This window comes from Dryobates pubescens, chromosome 21 (genome assembly GCF_014839835.1).
Source record: "Dryobates pubescens isolate bDryPub1 chromosome 21, bDryPub1.pri, whole genome shotgun sequence".
NCBI classification, from domain to species: domain Eukaryota; kingdom Metazoa; phylum Chordata; class Aves; order Piciformes; family Picidae; genus Dryobates; species Dryobates pubescens.
This window is the reverse complement of record NC_071632.1, coordinates 5,865,543-5,885,887: the sequence shown is the minus strand read 5'-3', so window position 1 is coordinate 5,885,887 and position 20,345 is coordinate 5,865,543. Positions and strand designations below refer to the sequence as shown.

The window sequence follows — 20,345 nt, the reverse complement described above, 5'->3', positions numbered from 1 at the left end:
TTTTGTCAGTTGGAATCAATGGGCACAAGTCTGATGCTTTTAAATTCTTCTCTGAGGCTTCCTTCCATTCAGCCTTCAAAGTACAGGAGCATTTAACTCTGCAGTGAGGAAGGAACAAATGGCTGGCCAGGTCCAGGAGCGCGTTGTGTGCCCACGATCACACACACCCCCACGCAAGGTTTCATACCTGTGCTGCTCTGCAAAACAGAACAACAAACCACAAACCACTTCTAGAGGAGACTGTGCCAACCTGCTACTCACCTGTGAAAATGAACTAGCCAGATTAATTGCCTGACAAAATCTGGACCACAGCTGTCAGCTCACAACAGGAGTGGAGTGTCAATGAGAAACAAAGCTGGAGACATGGTGGAAGGGCTTTGTGTTCACTGAACTCTTTGTTTCTTTTCTCTTTTTCCTTTTTTTGTGGGTTTTTCTCTCTCTCTCTTTTCTTTTCCTATCTCTTTTTTCTTTTCCTCTCTCTTTTTTTCTCTGTTCCTCTCTTCTGAGAACTTTGCCATTGTTGCTATCACTGATTGTTTGGCTTCCAGTAACACCGAGATTCTTTGGTGCTGGAGCATGACAGTGTTGGTATAAACTCTGCACAGGCATGGAGGAAGAACATTGCCAATGTAAAGGCTACACAACTATAACAGAACTGGGAATACTAAGGATGTGGCTGCAGCACTAACCACTGCCACCAGTATCATCACAGGGCTAAAATGACCATAGTTGCATGAACTTCATATTGGTTGGAGCTTTTTACTCTTCCTGATTTTCTTGAAGCACTCAGAGGTGGCACCAAGAGTGGGCAGTTTTTCTTCTGGTGTAGACCAGGCAGACACCTTCTGTGCTTGTGTTGCTGAGTGCAGGATCTGGCTGTTCTCAGCTAGGGCTGCAGGGCCAGTGCTGGCCATATCTGAGATGGTTTACTGCTTGTTCTCCCATAGTGCCTAGGTCTAAAGCTAGGCACTAGGCAGAGTGGAGGCATGGGCAGGACAGTGCTAATCCCATGATAAATTTGGCCATAAATTGAAATAAAACAGTACCTTGACCCTCACCTCTATCAGAAAAGTCACACACACATAGATCCCAAAATGTTCCTGTTATACAGACTGGAAACTGAGGCAAGGGCTGATGTCATGATGGCATCAGACTGCAGGAGATCCAGGCACAGGGTCAGAAACTCAACCCAAACCCCTGAGCCTTCACTCACCCCTTCCCCAGCTGCCTATCAGACTCATAAATGCTGCTTTGTGCTAATAAGACCACAGTGAAGAACACACCAGGAGATGCTGCAGTTTGAAGCCTACAGACAGATTTGGGAAGGGTCTTGATGAAATGTTCGTAATGAAGGCAAGGGCAAGCTAGAGCCAGCAGTGAATGCATAAATCACTGCTCAGCCTGGAGGTGCCTGAACCACTACCCCAGCCCTTACACCTCCAGTTGTTTGCAAAGCCTTTCCCTACCCAGGGGGAATTTTCAGTCAGATGCATGTAAGAAATTCTCAGATTAACTTGATTTTCGGGGGAGGCAGGGGGACTGAAGACAGAGGGGAGTTCGTTGTGTGTGTTTCTCCCCTCCAAGCTGCCTTTCATTGCACATTTACCAGTTCTGGAAGACAACACCCTGCTGACACTTAGAGAAGCATCAGTGAATTAAGTCTGCTGTACAGGCTGCAAAGCCATCTGGACTTTTTACTGAAAAGGTTGGACATGGTTTTAGGCAAGATTTTATCACATCTGAAAAAAAACAACCCCACCAACTTCTGCACTCAGTACCTCTTCCAAGGCTGATGTCAGATTGTTCTTTTTTTCTGCTGTTGGTTGCAAAACAAAACAAAACAAAAAGTTGACAAATGGTTGGAAGGCAGTAAGGATGGAGAGATAAATCTCTAGAGGAGGCTTTGTCAAAGGTAGTGGAGTATAAACAAAAAATAAATTAGTTTTGGTGTTATCAGAAGCTGGACAGACTTTGATTTGTAAAACAGTTTGTCTGAGTTTCCAGACCACCTCGACAATCCTTCTGTGAGGCTAAGCACAAATTCACTCGACAGAAGAGGTGGGGGGAAAGTGGTTAAACACATAATCACAGGAGGAGAAGGGATGAGGAAAGACAAGACAGAGGTGCAGTGGGAGGTAGCCTTAAAACCCTTCACTTCTTCACTTTTATGGTTCTCAGGGGCTGCAAGCAGCATGTTTTACCTTGCTGTCCATATTAGCTCTTGGGTCCAGCTCCAACCCACTTCCCATATTTTGACAGGATAGTTTTATAGACTGGAAAGGGGAGTGCAAGGCTTCTGTGCCAGCTCCTCCTTGTTGAGGAACCTGTGAGCAGAAAAATATGCTGCAAAAAAAATGTATTGGAGTGTCCTCTAGATTATGTATATCTTAGCAAGTGAGTTACCATCCAGTGATTACCTTAACAGCACAGGATGGTGACAAAGCTTTATTTGTCCTGGGAGCTGGCTGTGGAGCTGGTTGTCCCTCTGTTCTCTCTGGAACTGCTGTCTGAAATTTGGGAAATCCTTTCTTACCCTGTGGCTGTACACAGGGCTTAAAAAGGCCATTCCCAGGTTCTAGGTGCAGACACTTGGTCAGGAGTCTCTTGACTGGAGGTGGAAGGAAGGTTAATGGGGAGGTGATACTTGAGTTTTAGGACATGGCCTGAAACTGAATTTTTAGCTTCAGATGCAGGTAAAACTCTTTCTTAATTTCAGCAATGTTATGTTAACTGCTTGCCCAGTCAGAGACAGTAAGTCAGGGAGACAACAGTTTCAGCCCTGCCCCCAGGCACACAGCAGTCCCAAATGGCTCTGTTGGGTGCCTGAGTGGCAGTCAGGACTCAGCCAAAATCATGGTTCTGACTCTCCTGGCACAAAGCCACCGCAGATGATGAGAACTGTCCCTGATAATTACACATTTGAGGAGAAGCCCAGAGAATGGTGAGGTAACACAAAATGCAGCCTGCCTTAGCACTGCTCTCAGCCAAGGGAAAGGTTGTTAGCAAGGTTACAGCTGAATTTGGAGAATCATTACAGCAAATGACAGCAAGATCTTAACAACAAGAAAGGAAAAATTCCAACGTCTGTACAGCAATTGCCACGCAGTGCATTGTGTGATTCAGAAGGCTGAGTCGTGCAGTGCCTTGCTGGGAGCAGCAGCTCAGAATAGATTAAATTTGTTTTGGACACTTCCTGCACCCTGCTTTATCTAAGAAAGCATAGGTGTGATGGAGAAGGCTCTTAGCAGTGCAGCCCCTTAATGAGAACCAGAAACATAGGGGCATAGATTTTCAGAGTGATACTCGAGGGGTTTGAGCAAGCACCGCTTGCTCCCTGCTTTGAACCTTTCCCCAGCAGCTGCTAACTGGTCAGGCTTTGGGAGGAGACTGGACCTCGAAAGGCCAGGAGCGTTGTATGTGACACGGGGTTTGCCACCATTAGCTTCCAAAGGATATTCGTTTTAGTGCACCTGAGAAAGATAAAGAGAGGGAACCAAAATCTGGAAGGGCATTTCTCAGGTAAAGCATTGATTTTGTTAAAGAGACAACGCTCCTAATGTGAAGCTAAAATCTAGGTTGTTATTGAGAGCATCAAAGCCTTTTGACAGTTAGCCATTGCTAGGCACTGGTGGCTTCACAGAGCTTTTATCTAGTTAAGGAAAAGCCATTTGTGCTAATTTAATGTCTGTGGTGCACAACAGCTTGACACCTGAGGCTTGTCCTAAAGTGGGCACAAGGCTGCAAAGCAAACGCTGCTTCACTGGTCTGAATTATTCAGCACTCTGTAGGAAGAAGGCTTTTGGCTTAAGGATCAGTAAAAGAAAAAAGACAAACAAACAAGGCCTCCTTTCTGGTGTCTGTTAGCAGGTGCAGCATTGACTTCAGGAATGATTCTGCAGAATTGGAATGGACATTCTTCATTGCCAGAACAATAACACGGAGCTGTACTCAGAAGCAGCAAAGCTAGAAACTTAGCATGGCCTCCTTTAGGGAGCAACTGTTCATGTCAGCCCTCTAAATTCATTGAAATGGCTCTTATTGGTAGCATCTTTTTAGAGCAAGATGAATGCAGGCAGCAATGAATCAACCCCAAATAGAGGGGGCTCATCTGTTAGCATCCTAACATTAACACACTAATGTGAATTTAAAGATTCTAATTAAACCTACATGCAGAATGTTTTCCTACTAAATAGACAGTTGTGCTTTTTTGGAGGAGCTGGGGCATTTGGATTTGGCATTATTTCCTTTTCCAATAGGATGCTTATTTTATGTGTTCTATTTTCTTTCAGTCACTCCAGGGGGTTCTGAAACAAATAAAAAGATACATTATGTTAAGTTTGATTGATTCCCTGTAGTCAGGGGATATATTGAGAAAACAGAACATGGGGTTTTTTTTCACTGAGCTTGTAGAATAAATTCCTCTTTGATTCTTGTACTTCCTACTGTTGCTACAAATTTCTTTTGAGATATTGAGCATTGATTAATCCCATTTACAGGATCACACAGCAGCACTCACACAAGTTCAGAGGCTTTTTCAATTATAGCAGAATTCACAGCATAGCTATCAGTTTCTGTGTTTGTCCCTCCCTCCTCAAATGCCCCAATAAAACTTGCCCCCCTCCTCGGTTCAAACTCAATATGTGTGGGAAAAGTTGCATGTTATAACAAAGGGTTCTGCAGACATTGGCAGGGTACCTCTTTGGCAGCCGTGACTGAAGCATCTCACTGAAGAGATTTAGAAGAAAGTTCACTGGGAAGCTTTTGTGCTCCCTAGTGAAAGAATTTCAGGTGCAGTGGAGGACAATGAGCCTGCATTTAGCCACTCAAGAAACATCACAAGTGAGAAGTGCTTGCAGGCTCTAACCATCGCTGGAGAGTATGCTGAATACACGAATCTTAACTTCTTGGTGCAGGCTGTGTCCTCTCAGGCCCAGCACAGGCAATGGGTATCATGCCTGTATTATGGGGTGCTTGGTGCCGTGGGTTAGTTGTTTGGGTGGTGTTTGATTGGTTGATGGGTTGGACGCGGTGATCTTGAAGGTCTCTTCCAACCTGGTTTATTCTATGTATTCTATGTATTCTATGTTCATAAAGCCCTAGGTGTACTGGGAAACTCAAAACCCAAATGGATGGGAGAAGGTCTTTTCTGTTCTGATTCCCATTCTGGGGGCTGTTGAGGCATTTTGTCATTCTTCCACCTGCCACACAGGGACTGCCTTTGGAGTCTGCCTCGTACAGCAGCCAGCACACTAGTGATATTTATGTAGTAAATGATCACTAATAATGTAAGCCACAGCATGAAGGCAAATATGTTTGATGGGGTCTGGGAAATGAGCAGAGAAATCAGCTCCCAGCCAAGGTGAGGGGAGGAGAGGAAAGTAGCTCCCAGTGCCCCCTGAGAAGCACAGATGAGAAGACCTCTCTGAGTCAGGGTGTACACAGGATATAGGAATGCCATCAGCTGGGATGAAAACATATAGCCAGACAAAATCAAACCACATCCATCTGAGATAAAAGAAAGCTGGCCCTGAGGGGTGAGCCAAAACCTGACATAATGATCAATACTGCAGGAGTTATGATCAGAGAGAAATAATTACTGCACATCTCAAGGAAAGAACCACAATGAATTTCCTGGCAGTGCCTTGTTCTTTGAGTAGTACTCCATAAATGTCTGGGCATGCTGAAGGGAGGCTGAGTTATGAGGAACTGTGGGCTGCAGCCTCCAGTCTGGCTGCTGAAGTCCTTGCATGGACTTGGAGAGTCTCACCACCATCAGTGCCATTTGCCTCACAGTTCCCTTGAGAGGTGGGTAAAAATTGTTCCCTTTTACCTCTGCAGGAGTGGGACTCGTGGCAAGGCAAGTGCTTTGCACCAAGGCTTCCAGGAAGCAGAGCAAGGAATGAACTTAGCCTGCAACCAGCTGCATGTGACCCACTGCCCTTCTTCCTTGCACAGGTTATCCCTGCCTGTCCAGGCCTCTAGGTCCTCATTCAGCCCTTACCATCACGCTGGCAGAGCTCCTGGTGTTAGACTGATGCTAGAAGACTGATGTCGGAGAGTAGCCCACAGCTCTCAGATATTTCACTTCTCAAGGCTGCATCTTGAAGGTGATGTAGTACCTGGGAAGAGCCTGACTAATTCATTGGCTCAAGGGTGCAATCACTTAGCGATGAATCTCCAACCAGCTGCAGCAAACTTATTTACAAGCCTGGGGAGAAGTGTGTTGTGTAGCAGTTTGCTGCACACTCTGACCACGAGCAGCCCCTCAGGATTGATGTTCTCTGTGCTGCATTTCCCTCCCCCCCGATTTAGTCAGTGAGACTTCCCTGCAGGAAAGAAATGCAAACTCCCACTGTCAGAGAGTGTGTGTTTCCCCTTCAGCTAGGAAAAAGAGCTGGGTGTCCAGCTCCTTTTAGCTGTGAAAGGAGTTGTGAACTTAATTCAACCCAATCCCCACTCCTTGTCTTCAACATTTACCCCCCAAATGTCAGTAATTTTCTGGGAAACAAAGTGCTTGGGAGGCAGGAGAAGCAGAGCCCTTGGTGATATCTGTATAGCAGGATTTCTCTTCCCATCCATATGCAAATCTAACCTTTTTGATATTTCAACCCTATAAACCCTAAGACAGGATTTCAATAGAAAATGTTTACTAAAGGCTTTCTCCTTTATAATCTATTGATTTTAATATCCTTACTACTTCTGTTGAATGTCAGTTTTACCCTGAAGACTCCCATTGCAAACTTGAACACATTTAATTATTTATACCATTTGAAATATTAGTGCTGAGGAATGACTAAAAGTTTTTAGTCCTGCAGTGGTATGATCTAAAGTTTGCTTTTCCTCTGTGAATAACACGAGTAATTTGATATGGTAATCAAGGGCAGATGAATACTTCAGACAACACAGTGCACTTTTAATAGCAATGACATCTATTTTTCACTTTTCCAGCCTCCTTGCGTGCATTACCCTGCAGCTCATTAAATACTGCAGGCTGTCACAGGCTTTTTTCTTGTCACAGGGAAAACTCCAGTGTTGCCTCTTTTCTTTCTTCTGCCAAGTGGCTAAACAAGGAACTGTTGCTTCCATCGGTGCCAGCAGGCATTTAGGCAAGGTGCATGGCTTGAGTGGAACCAAGATTTGCCCCTCACTGTGGCTCTAGCTGTCTTGTTTGCCTTACTCATAACTGTAGTAGTAAGACTGAGCAAAAATTTGGATCCCAAAGAAGTTGCCTGTGAGACAAATACTGTTTGTAGAGGAAAATCTAAGTGAGGGCCTATGAAAGCTGGGATTTGGATAGCAGGTGAACCAAAGCAGGGGATTTGAAATGTCCTCAGCACCTGGTAGGTCTGTTCTTTCCCAGAGTCTTGTTTTTTCCTCTCAAAACACAGGTCAAGTTGGCATGGCTGAGCTCACCCTGACCAGCCAGGGCACAGTTGTGTTTGGATTCCCATCCTTGCCACTTGGGTCTTACCTGGAGCATCCTTCAGTGGAATTCTGCATCAGACCTTGGCAATCCAAAGAGATTTAACACCCAACTGCAAGTCCCCCTAGTTCCAGCACTCGGGCTTTATTTGGGTGCTTGTTCTCCCATGTGCCTTGGTAAGAGCAGAGTTCTGGCTGTCCATTAGCTTTCTGTTTTCTCCTGCCCTGTCCCTACTGCCCCAAGCTGCCATTTCTGCCATGAAATGCTCAGTGCAATTGCATACACCTCTATTAATTGCACTGAGATTATCTTTCACAAGAAAAATGTCTACTATTCTTTTTCCTCCATCTGCTGAAATTTTCCCTTTTTCTACTACCAACCTGATATTCGTTCAGAAGCTGCCAAGATGTATTTGGCTCTTGTATTTACTCCAGATGGAGACTTTTATTTTCACTCATATCTGGCAGTAGGACCTGTGATATCACCAAACACAACTTTTCTCTGAGATTCATTGTTTTGGTAACAAAAAATTAAAGAGGGGGGATAAAAAAATAATGGTTCCTTTTGTGCCTGGTTTTTAAGGTCTTTCTGATGGCAGATAATAGCCTTGTCTGTATCCAGCACCAGAACAAGAGGACACAGTCTTAAGCTACACCAGGGGAGGTTTAGGCTGGATGTTAGGAAGCAGTTCTTCACAGAGTGATTGGCCATTGAAATGTGCTGCCCAGGGAGGTGGTGGAGTCACCATCACTGGAGGTGTTTAGGAAGAGACTGGATGAGGTGCTTGGTGCCATGGTTTAGTTGATTAGATAGTGTTGGATGATAGCTTGGACTCGATGATCTCAAAGATCTTTTCCAACCTGGTTAATTCTATTCTATTCTATTCTATTCTATTCTATTCTATTCTATTCTATTCTATTCTATTCTATTCTATTCTATTCTATTCTATTCTATTCTATTCTATTCCATCCCATTCCATCCCATTCCATCCCATTCCATTCCATTCCATCCCAGCATTCAACTAGTTTCACAACAACCATCACTTAGGTGGATGTTGCTCTGGGCAACCTGATCTAATTTGAGGTGTCCATGCCTGTGGCAGGGGGGTTGGAACTAGATGATCCTTGAGGTCCCTTCCAACCCTGACAATTCTATGATTCAATGATTCCATCTGCAAGAATAACCTGCTCCTTTTCCTCCTTGCCATTGTACTTTGGAATATCCATTCAGAACCTTGGGGGTCTTTTGTAATTATTACTGCGATATATTATGATAATATCTTTATATCAGCCTATATTATATGTCTGTTATAAATCATAGTCTCCTGATGGTAATAATATGCTGATAGGACAGCAGTAAGCCAGTAAATTACCTTTCAGATCAGACTCTGTGTTTCTGTTGTTTTTCCTGCATACTGCATACATCTCTCTGTGCCACTCCTTTGCTTCTATCCATTTCATTGGCAACTTTTTAGGCAATGGATTCAAGAAGAAAAATACTTGCTTGATTTTCCTTCAGCTAAGAGGCTTCACATTGAATGAGTGTACTGTTCTCTAATGCCTCAGGTAACTCCTGCAGATCAGCAAATGCCCAATTCCTTATCACCCCTAACTGTTATCTGAAGTCATGTTGTTGTTTTGCTTTTAAGGAGTCTCTTCACTCTCTGGCTTTGGAACCTCCTGCCAAATGAAGTAAAGAAAGCCCTGGCCATGGGGATTTCTAAATCCAAAGTTAAAAGTTATTTGTTCTGTTTAGCATTTTTTGAAATGATTCTTTTAGGAATTGTATGTGCCTCAAAGCTAATTAACTCTTAATGAGCACAAAATGCCCTGGGATGCAGATTTGGAGGCCATGCTACAAGTCTAGGCATGGCCTGGACTGTAGCAGTGCAGGAGATGAAATGATGATTTGATTCTCTCTCTTTTTTTTTAATGATGGTGCAGATAGTTTTATTGAGATACTTTCCCCCTCCTTCTTTCTGTCTTTGTAGTCCAAATAAAGCTGATCAGATTTTCAGTCTACCATATGGGACCCAGCTCTCTCAGTCCTGCAAATATCCTTTGGTTTTTCTATTCTGGATGAAGTCACTCTTCTGTAGGAAAACAAGTTTAGAAGCAAACTTTCATATTATGAGAGACAGGCAGCGTTCCAGTGCTGAGCACTTAGCCAGAGCATAAGGAAAACTGAACACCTGGCCGTGCCCAGCTCTCTGCTATTCCCCTGGACCAGTCCCTCACTCCTTTAGTGCCTTCACTCATTCATCTGTAAAGCAACTATAATTGCATTTATATCACAAGGGTGCCTTGATGCTTGACAAATGAGAATTGACCCAAAATTCATCCTTCAGAAGCACCGTGTGAGCAATATCTTGCTGGCACGGCGGTTGTGGACAATTAGATTAGAGGAGGTATAAACACAGTCAAAGTGAACTGTCACATCATTCTTGATAATTTTTCTTAGGTTTCATCCAGTTCTAGTCTAAAATGTGTGTGTGTGTGTCCCCCCAGAAAAAAGGGTTTCTATGGCTTTTATAGAAACTTTAGAAAACTTTTATAGAATAGACCAGGTTGGAAGAGACCTTCGAGATCATCACATCCAACCTGTCATCCAACACCATCTAATCAACTAAACCATGCAACCAAGCACCCTATCAAGTCTCTTCCTAAACACTTCCAATGATGGTGACTCCACCACCCCCTCAGGCAGCCCATTCCAATGGACAGTCATTCTCTCTGTGTAGAACTTCTTCCTGACCTCCAGCCTAAACCTTCCCTGGCTCAGCCTGAGACTGTGTCCTCTTGTTCTGGTGCTGGTTGCCTGGGAGAAGAGACCAACCTCCTCATGTCTACAACCTCCCTTCAGGTTGTTGTACACAGCAATAAGGTCTCCCCTGAACCTCCTCTTCTCCAGGCTAAGCAACCCCAGCTCCCTCAGCCTCTCCTCACAGGGCTGTGTTCCAAACCCCTCACCAACTTTGTTGCCCTTCTCTGGACACCTTCCAGCAAGTCAACATCCTTCCTAAACTGAGGGGCCCAGAACTGGACACAGGACTCAAGGTGTGGCCTAACCAGTGCAGTGTACAGGGGCAGAATGACCTCCCTGCTCCTGCTGGCCACAAAGTCAAAGGCTCTTTCCTTCTTCTGCAACAAGCCAGGAGATTTTATTCCATGTTATATTAAACTGTGTTTTGGGGCAAAGGGTTCATTCCCAGAGCAATATGTTGGAAATCTGCATTTAGTTATTGCGTCAAAGAAATCCTATCCTGTATGCATTGGAGCAAATTGCAATCACTTGCAAGGATTGTACATGGTGGGGGTGTGGGGAGGAATCCAGGTTTTATGAAAAGGGGGCTGCCTGATTGCTGTTATGGTTTATATAATCAGGGTTTTTATATTTGCTATAATAATGTTTAAAAATTAAGCTGACTTTATGCAGCAAACTGTAGAAGCATATGGCATGCAGCCTGCAGAGGCTCTCAGTGGCAGTACCATTACTGCTAATATTTGGGAATTAGAATCTGCTTTCCTCTGAAAAATAGCTCTGTGTTCTCCCAGTTTAAATCACCGTGCTTTCACCAATGTGCTTTCATCACCATTAACAGTCTGGGGAGAAAAACAATGCATCTGATCTTCAGAGAGGTTAAATATCAGATTCAGTGTCTCCTCCACACGTGCCATGGATCCACTAAAAGGATTCAGGTGAATTCCTGTTTTACCAGGACCCTCACCCATGCAGCTTATCCCAGCACCAGGAGAAAAACTGGAGTTGCTGCTTGGTCAAGCCACTTTTCATAACAAAGGTGCAGTCACTCAGGGCTAACCAGATTACAACATGCCAGGAGTCTCCTGTCAGCATCACAGAATGACTTTCAGCCTCCAGGAAGTGCTCCCAGTAGGATTTGTGTACCCAAGGTACAGCCTGGTTTCACATGAAAAACCTATAGCCAAAAGAACCACAAAATGTTCCTTTGTAGCTTACTTTTTTGTTTCCAGACTTGCAAAGCGCTTTAAGAACAACTCATGCTCACAAAGAGTATTCCTCTGACTTATCTCAAATATATGCTTGAAAGGCTCTGTGCCAAAGTGCAGAGATTAAGTAAATGAAATGATACTGAACATTGCAGCAGGGAAGTGGTCCAACTGGTGGTGCCCTCAGAGCTGGTTCACATTCATCCATATGCAGTCTGCAGAATGCGTTATTTAGACCCTTTACCCTGCTTGGCTTCAGTAATCAGCTTCCCAAGGGCTCTCTCTGGAGACTGGACTCGTTCAGACCTGAAGGTACAGACCCCACAGTCTCTAGAGCTTTGTCCATGGGAATGTTGAACCTTTCAACAAAGCTTCTGTGCCCAGGGAGAGACCTGTCAGACCAGTCCCTCATCACTACTGCACACCAACATCCTTGCTGTGATGTACAAGCAGAAGTTCCCTTCCCCTTCCTCCCAATGGCTGTAGAGGTGGAAGTGGGACAGACCATGGCACCCTCCTGACAACACTAAACACAGCTCAGGTTCCTCAGCTGATTTGTTTTACCTTGTTATCTGTGAGTAATTGAAATTCACCCTGAATGCAGAGAGGGGTGGTCCCTGCCTGTGACTGAGGCCTCAGCTCTCAGGCTTTGTGGGCTGATGGACTTTTTCAGTGGGCTTATGGAGATAAGGAGTTTGGTGGGACACACACGCATCCACCTCTTCAGCTTGCTCCAACAGAACGCTCTAAGGACCAGCAAATTTCTTGTGAACTGATCCTGGACCTGCATCTTGGAGACCCAAAAAAAGTCAGTCTGAAAAATCTACCTTTTCCTACTAATTCCAGTCAGGGCAGATCTCTAGCTTCAATTCAGTTAATCTGGCCATCTCTGAGGGTGATGTGGGCAGTAGACAAAGAGATACTCCTTTTATCTTTGCTCATGTAGGTGTTGCCTAATTCTGAAAGGAAGGTCTCAGCAATTGACAGCAGGTGGCTAATCTGCAGAAACACCTGGGTTCCTCGTTCAAAGAAGTGAAAAGCTCTCTCTGACTGTGTCTTTCAGGATTTTGCTGATTGCATATACCAAATGGTTGCACAGAAGTTCCAGGAGCTGACAGACAATTTCACTTCCATGCATGCACGCCACAAAACTCTTGCAGGCATTGTGATGACCAAAGGTAAGATATCCTCTCGTTGTTTTTCCTCTGGCATTTTTTTTCCATGACTAAGTAATGCATTATTTACCTGGCCCACAGTATTGAAGGGTGACTTTACCCCCACCCAGGAAAACAAATAGGAATGCAGAGAAAAGGCACATTAAATATTTACACCTCGAGTATGTTCAGACAAAAACATTGGTAACAGTGGTAAAGATTTATTCATCAATCTGCCCTTACACTGCTTTGTTTACAGGAAAAAATGCAAAGTGGTCTGATTTTGCATTTCTGAGTAGGTGAGGGATTTGTAGTTATCAATAAACAGTTGTGTTATTTGTTAGTTGCCTTTTAAGATCTGGAGGTGCCAAGTTTGTGCTGCCACCTTAAAACTTTGGGTTTGACTGACAACAAAAGCAAGCCTCAGCTCATTTCCTTTCTAGTCAAAAGAAACGAGCTCAGAGCAGCCTGAGCTTTAAATTCTGGTCTGGTCTAACCACGGGAAGTACTTCCCAGCAGGGCCAGAACTTGGTATTCACTCCTGCTGAGCCTTAGCTAATGGACACATTCTATACAGAAACCTTCTGATGGAGCTGTGGCATAGATGGTCCTGCCTGTCTGTCTGTATTTGTGAGCACTCCTCTGTCGGGACATCTTGGTATTTATGAGGATGTCAGCAGTGGGGGTGCTGCCATGAACCTCATTCTCACCCAGACACATGGAGCAGTGGATTGGGTTTAGAAATGAGAGGCTAAGCTCAGAGGGGAGATGCATGCATATTTCATCCAGCCTGGGCTCTCTGCTTCCTTTCAACAATTACATTAGCTACGTGCAGTAGGCACAGCTGTGACTATTGCAAGGCCACAGGATGGAGGCAGGATTATCTGCTAGATCTTTTCCACCCACAGGACCTAAGTAGAGCTAAGAGTTCTGTGCAGAGTAATTATTCTCCTCTTATTTGATGTGAAAACTGCAAGCAATCCTCTCCTCTGATCTGCCTCTCAGCTGTCCATGTTGTAATTTTGCTTAACCTGCCCTGGTTAGTTATTTTTTGGTTACTTTAGGCTCTGGAATAATGGCAGATTATTCCATATTTTTGAGTGCTGCACAGACACAGTGTTGTGCAATCATAAAATGTGGTTTAGGAGTCCTATAGACCACAGGAGACAGTACCAAGAACAGTAAGAAGGAGGAGAATGTGATTGACTTTGGGATGTGAAAGGTAGATGCTGCACCCAGTGTGCAAGCTGCCTTGCCATAGATTTCTTGCCTGTGACACTCATCAGGTTTAAACCAAGTGCTGTCATTTGATGAGAGGAGCTCTTTCCAAACAGGACCACAAGGAGGAACATTTAAATTTGCCTTTTACAAGAGGCTAAGTTACAGGAGCCAAGAACTATTGCTTTAACAGCTTTCTGAGGGGAAGCTGTCCCCAGTTCAAGTGTCCCTCTTTGGTTTTCTTACACTCAGGGTCTGGATTGCCTGTATAAATTTCATTCCATGGTGAGACACTGGAACAGGTTGCCCAGGGAGGTGGTGGAAGCCTCATCCCTGGAGGTTTTCAAGGCCAGGCTGGATGTGGCTCTGAGCAACCTGATCTAGTGTGATGTGCCCCTGCCTATGGCAGGGGGTTTGGAACTAGATGATCCTTGAGGTCCCTTCCAACCCTAACAAGTCTATGATTCTACCTTGCCAAGGAGCCCACTGTTCTTGCATTCTGGTAGGCCTAGACTTGTTTTAAAAATCACAATGGAGCTGACACAGCCTTGCTGCTACGTGACCAAAGATATCTGAAACTCCACACTATATGGGAAGAGAAGTCGCCTAAAGGAGTCAGAACTTCTAAAACTGGCTACTGAGTGCATGCAGTGCAGTAGCAGGGAGAGAAGGGGCACATCCAAATACCTGCCAGCCTTGCTAGGCTGTCTGTGTCCCTTCTTTGGGGAAGGGGCAAAAGTGTCCTGCTGCTGTTTGATTTTTTTTTAATGAGTCCCATGCCCTTAATGAAACTTTACACATTTGTATCTCATCCTTCATCTTAGTCAGCATTAAACCAAAGCATAATTTTACTTATGTTCACCAAGCCTTTCCCTGAGGGCTTCTTTTGTAATTTTGAATTCCCTTTTATGAATTCCTTCAATCTGGCAGCCATCTCCTTCATCAATATCATACTGGTTTTGTGAAGCCTAGAAAAGAAACCCACAGGTGTGAAGTGATTCACAGAAGATGCAAAGGTAGACACAGCCTTTCCTTGGTACGTCTTCCAGGCATTGTCTGCCAGGCATGCCAAGGTTAACCATTTGCCATTGATGCCATTACTTTTTTGCACTGCAGCTGTAGATTTGCCATTTGCTCCTTGCCATCCCTCCCAGAGGCAGCAAGGATCTCGCTGTGTTTAAAGATGACAGGAACAGGTTTTCCCCCTTCAAACACTCAAATGAGTACCATTTGCCTGTGTTTTTAACATAGAATTTGGCAGAAGAACCCCCGAATCTCTGCAAACAGCTTACTGAGGGCATCCAAACCCCTCCAGATCTGGTAATGTTTTGCTGTGTTTGGCACCACACATGCCCATAAAGGACAAAAATTAATTTGTTTTTCCCTCTGTTTCAATTTAATGTCATCCTGACGAGCAGCAGATTTATCTGTGCTTGTCCACTGTTCAGACAAAGCCAGCAAAAAGCACAATGTGATTCTGTGATAACTGCTGTTGAGATAATACAAAATCTCTACAGACACAACAGAAGTGTGCTAGATTGGTTTTCTTTTCCTGAACTCTGACATTTTTTCCTACCATTTCAGGTTTCCCAGGGAAACCAAAGAGTTGCATTTGGACACTGTAATTGACTTATGCTGTAGCACCCAGGGCAAATTCCAAGTATGAGAATGGGGGAGAGGGGGAGGAGGAATGTAGAAAATGGTGTTATTGACTAACTGTGAATGTTCTGCTGTAATAAATTGCTAGTCAGAAAAGCAGGCAGCCCAGTGTATTTCTCTGAATTGGGATGAGATAAATATCCTGCATTAAAGACAACAGACAATAAACCAGATTTCTAGAAGCACAGTGACAACAAAGGGACTAAGGAGGATTTTTTTGTCTCTTGCTGGGTGTGGTGGGGAAGTGTAGTGACCAAAGATGAGAAAAAGGCTGACATGCTGAATGCCTTCTCTGCCTCAGTCTCCAACAGCAAGACCAGTTCTCCAGGAGCAGCTCCTCTCCCAGAGGAGGGCATCAAGGCAGGTGATGGGCATAGAGCACAGGTCTCATGAGGACCAGCTGAGGGTACTAGGATTATTTAGCCTGGAGAAAAGGAGTCTGAGGGAGATCTTGTCACTCTTTCCAACTCCCTGAAAGGAGACAGCAGTGAGGTGAGGAGTGGTCTCTTCTCCCAACAGTATTACAGTATCATTAAGGTTGGAAGAGACCTCAAAGATCATCGAGTCCAACCTGTCACCACAGACCTCATGACTAGACCATGGCACTGAGTGCCACATCCAATCCCCTCTTGAACACCTCCAGGGATGGTGACTCCACCACCTCCCTGGGCAGCACATTCCAATGACGAATGACTCTCTCTGGGAAGAACTTTCTCCTTACCTCCAGCCTAAACTTCCCCTGGTGCATCTTGAGACTGTGTCCTCTTGTTCTGGTGCTGGTTGCTAGAGAGAAGAGACCAACCCCTTACTGCCACTCAGTGCAGAGATGACTTATCATTGCTGTCCTCCCTGCAAAATACCCTCCCATGACCATTGTGAACAAGACTGATATTTAAATGCCATTTTCCCATTTGTGTTTGACTAATCTTAGTTAAATACTGAGAGGACTTTTTTTGTCATGCTTCCTGTTAGAAATGAAGCATTAAGATAGTTCCTTCCTTTTCACAGGAGCACCCCATTCATATAAGAAGGTAGTAAGCTGATTTCTCTCTTCATTTTTTTTTCCCCTCTCTTTTTTCCCAGGCTGACAATCATTTTGATATTAAAGGCAAACTAGGAGGTCTTCTGAGTTAACTTGTATGAAATAAAGATGAACTGGACAAAAGAGCCCTTAATAGCAGTTTCATGCTGTGCTAAAAGATGGGAAATTATCATCCTTATCTCATGGAACGGATCTTAATCATTGCTAAGTGCAATGATAGGAAAAAGCAGAGCTGACAATATGTCTCCGTGGATCTTTACAGCCATATTAAGGCTCATAAAGCCTGACATCGGAGTACAACCAGAAGTATTGATGGCAAACTGATTTCTGATCCCTAGTTTAAATAGAAAAGCTGTAAGGTAGTAAAATACAGTAGAAAATTCAGCCCCTATGCAGAGTATCAACCTGCTTCATGAGTCCTCACCAGGGCAGAGAAAAGGGGAGAACAACCTCCTTCAACCTGCTGGTCCACCTCTTCTTGATGCACCTCAGGATGCCACCGGCCCTCTTGGCTACCAGAACACACTGCTGGCTCATGGGGATCTTGTTGTCCACCAGGACTCCCTAGTCCTTCTCTGAGCAGCTGCTTTCCAGCAGGTCAGTCCCTGTGCTGGTACATGGGATTCTTCCTCCCCAGGAGCAGGGCTCTACACTTGCTCTTGTTGAGCTTCGTTATGCTCACCCCCACCCAACTCTCCAACCTTTCCAGGTCTTGCTGAATGGCAGCACAGCTTTCTGGCATTTCAGTCTCTCCTCCCAGTTTGGTTTCATCAGCAGACTTCCTGAGGGGCACCCAGGTCACTGGTGAAGATGTTGGACAAGACTGGACCCAGCACAGTGTTTGTAGGTGTCACTTACCAAAGGTTTAGGTATCCAGTTCTTGTGCCCTTTGCTGTTGGGTGAGCCTTCTCTGCAGCCCTCAGCAGTTTTGCTCCTGTTTTCTCATTTCCCTCCACTTTGGCTACCTTCTCTCCATTCTTTTCTAGACTAGGAAATCCTCAAGGCTTACTGGAAAGGCCTGCATGGGAACATCTTGCAAAATGGATTAATGTGAGAGTCCTTTCTCAGGCATCCAACAGTGTAATCAATCAGCTCCAGACTGGCTTGTGTCAGGAAGGGATTTTTCTTCTGGAGGAGCTGAGTTTGAATTTTTTTTCACAAAGAAACACCCCACAGTATGGGGAAAGTTTACTGTGCCTGGCTGAGAAAGGAGAGCCATGGCTGCTCTCAGATAATAGCCTGGCTCTTGCTGCTAGCACAGAGGGGGCAGAGAGCAGGGCAGAGAGGACTGTGCCTCTGTCCCTGCTTGCTCGCTGACAGAGATGAAGAGCGCTGCAGAGAATAGTCTTCCCTAGGCAGTTCAGGCAGAGGAAGGATTACCCAACACATTAAGAAAGGAAGAGTATCTGAGCTTCTCAGAGGCTCACTCCATACCCCCTCTCTGCACAGAAATGCAATATATTCACCCTCACACAACTTGCAGTTTGACAACAGGAAAAGAAATCCCTGCACAACTCCAGCATTTTGAAGACTACATTTCACTTATATCCCTATGTATCTTTAACCTCACCGCTAGCAAATTCTTTGTTTCTAATAGCATCTAGCTATGTGGTTGTCTTTTGTTCAGATTTCTGTAATGCTTGGTAAGCCTTTAACATGCCTCTTCCTTCCCAGTTTTTTATTCAGCCACCTTTTCACATCAGCTGCTCCCCTCCACCTCAGGGCTGCTTCTGGGGACACCCAGGTGCAAGCTGCAGGATACAACCAGGGTGCTTCCTGAAATCCCAAGCTCCTGTTTTTCACTGAAATGACCACAATCAGCACCACTGGTACAGTGAAAAATGGAGAGGAGAAACTGAGTTGCAGCAGTCTTTATGTCTGGCAGACAAATGCATGCAGCTAACAGCTCTTCACCTCTTCTGCACGAGTATTTGGGGCAGGGAATATTGCCCACTCCCAGCATGGCTAACACAGCCCACAGCCTGGCAGTGCAGTTCCACACAGTGCTCTGCATAGGCTTGAGGACTTGCCTGGGCACAGTGGAGTGCAGGACAGTGCCCACAACATGTTCCAGCAGGCAGCCTCTCTGGTATCACTGACCTTTCTTGTCTTGACTATCTCTTATTACAAAACTGAAGCCATTCTAAGGATGTGGTGGAATAGAACAGAATTAACCAGGTTGGAAAAAACCTTTGAGATCAAGTCCAACCTATCACCCAACACCATCTAATCAACTAAACCACGGTACCAAGCACCCCATCCAGTCTCTTCAAAACACCTCCGGTGATGGTGACTCCACCACCTCCCTGGGCAGCCCATGCCAATGGCCAATCTCTCTCTCTATGAAGAACTTCTTCCTAACATCCAGCCTAAACCTCCCCTGGAGCTGTCAGGGAAGAGGATAACAGAAAAATAATGCAGGATTGTCACTTCTGGGTAGCATCAAGAAATGTTGCTTCCCTAAACAACCTGGAATGATAACCTGAACTGACTCAGCTATGAGATGTGATTAGAGCTCTCTTTAAGCTGCCTCAAAAAATTATTCCAAATACACTTTTTATGACAGATAGCAATGGACAATCCTTTTGACTGATTTGTTCAAAAAGGCAAAGAAAGAGCACAAAATTATTGCTTATCAAAGAAAGAAGGAAGCAGCACCATTTAAAATAACATGAATTATTCACAGGGGCTGGTGTTACACTATCATTATTTCTGCCTTTCCTTGTTACTGCATGGGATTTTGTGTCAGTTGTCTCTAAGCCAATGAAATAGGTGGTGGGATTGATTTATTTTAATTAATCAAACCTGATTTACTTTTTTTTTTTTTCTTCAAATTTAAAATGGCTACAGTCCAAGCAGTGAGTTGTCTTCACAGTGAAGAAGCTAGCAGGGTCTGGAACATCCAGTGAAAGAGGCACTTGCATACTGACTGCTGTTTCTCTACGTGTTCTGCCACCTGCTGAGATGCCAAAGTGTGAATCCAGCTGTATGCTGGCATTAGCAGTCGCAGACTTCATCCTGTTCAATGGGAGTTAAGCTCACTGGCTGTCACAAAAGTCCTCCAAAATACAGGCGGTGGCATTCAGTTTTCTGATTGCACCTCTGACAATTGCCTAGTGACTTTGGTTTTCCTTTTTCAATACTGTGTCCAGTTCTGGGCTCCTCAGTTTAGGAAAGATGTTAAGTTGCTGGAAGGTGTCCAGAGAGGGGCAACAAAGCTGGGGAGGGGTTATGGAGCACAGCCCTGTGAGGAGAGGCTGAGGGAGCTGGGGTTGCTTAGCCTGGAGAAGAGGAGGCTCAGGGGAGACCTTATTGCCATCTAGAACTACCTGAAGGGAGGTTGTAGCCAGGTGGGGGCTGGTCCCTCCCAGGGAACCAGCACCAGAACAAGGGGACATAGTCTCAAGCTGTGCCAGGGGAGGTTTAGGCTGGATGTTAGGATGAAATTCTTCACAGAGAGAGATTGGCCATTGGAATGTGCTGCCCAGGGAGGTGGTGGAGTCGCCATCAGTGGAAGTGTTTAAAAAGAGACTGGATGGGGCACTTAGTGCTATGGTTTAGTTGATGAGATGGTGTTGGGTGATAGGTTGGACTTGATCTCGAATATCTCTTCCAACCTGGTTGATTCTGTATTCTGTCTTAGTGATTGTAGTACACCAGAATCACAGAACGTTAGGGGCTGGAAGGGAACTGTTTCAGCTTTCACTCATTGCCCCTTGTCCTGTCATTGGGCATCACCGAGGCAAGCCTGACTCCAGCCTCTCAGGACTTGCCCTGAGACCTTGCAGAACTGGCATCTGTATGTAGTAGAAGGTTGTACTTTTTGCTGGCTGTCTACAGGTCTTCAGAGTTCTTGAAGAGACCCTGGCTATCTAAAAGTA

At 44.8% G+C, this 20,345-nt stretch overlaps 1 protein-coding gene across 2 annotated transcripts in view; it reads left to right on the top strand.

Annotated features, from left to right (window-relative positions):
- The window catches only part of ADARB2 (adenosine deaminase RNA specific B2 (inactive)), a 303,071-nt gene that overhangs the window by 236,593 nt on the left and 46,133 nt on the right, over nt 1–20,345 (top strand). For both annotated transcript variants that reach the window (XM_054171384.1, XM_054171385.1), the window contains exon 4: nt 12,455–12,569. In XM_054171384.1, coding sequence (XP_054027359.1) covers nt 12,455–12,569 — 115 coding nt within the window. The remainder of the gene's footprint in view (nt 1–12,454; nt 12,570–20,345) is intronic.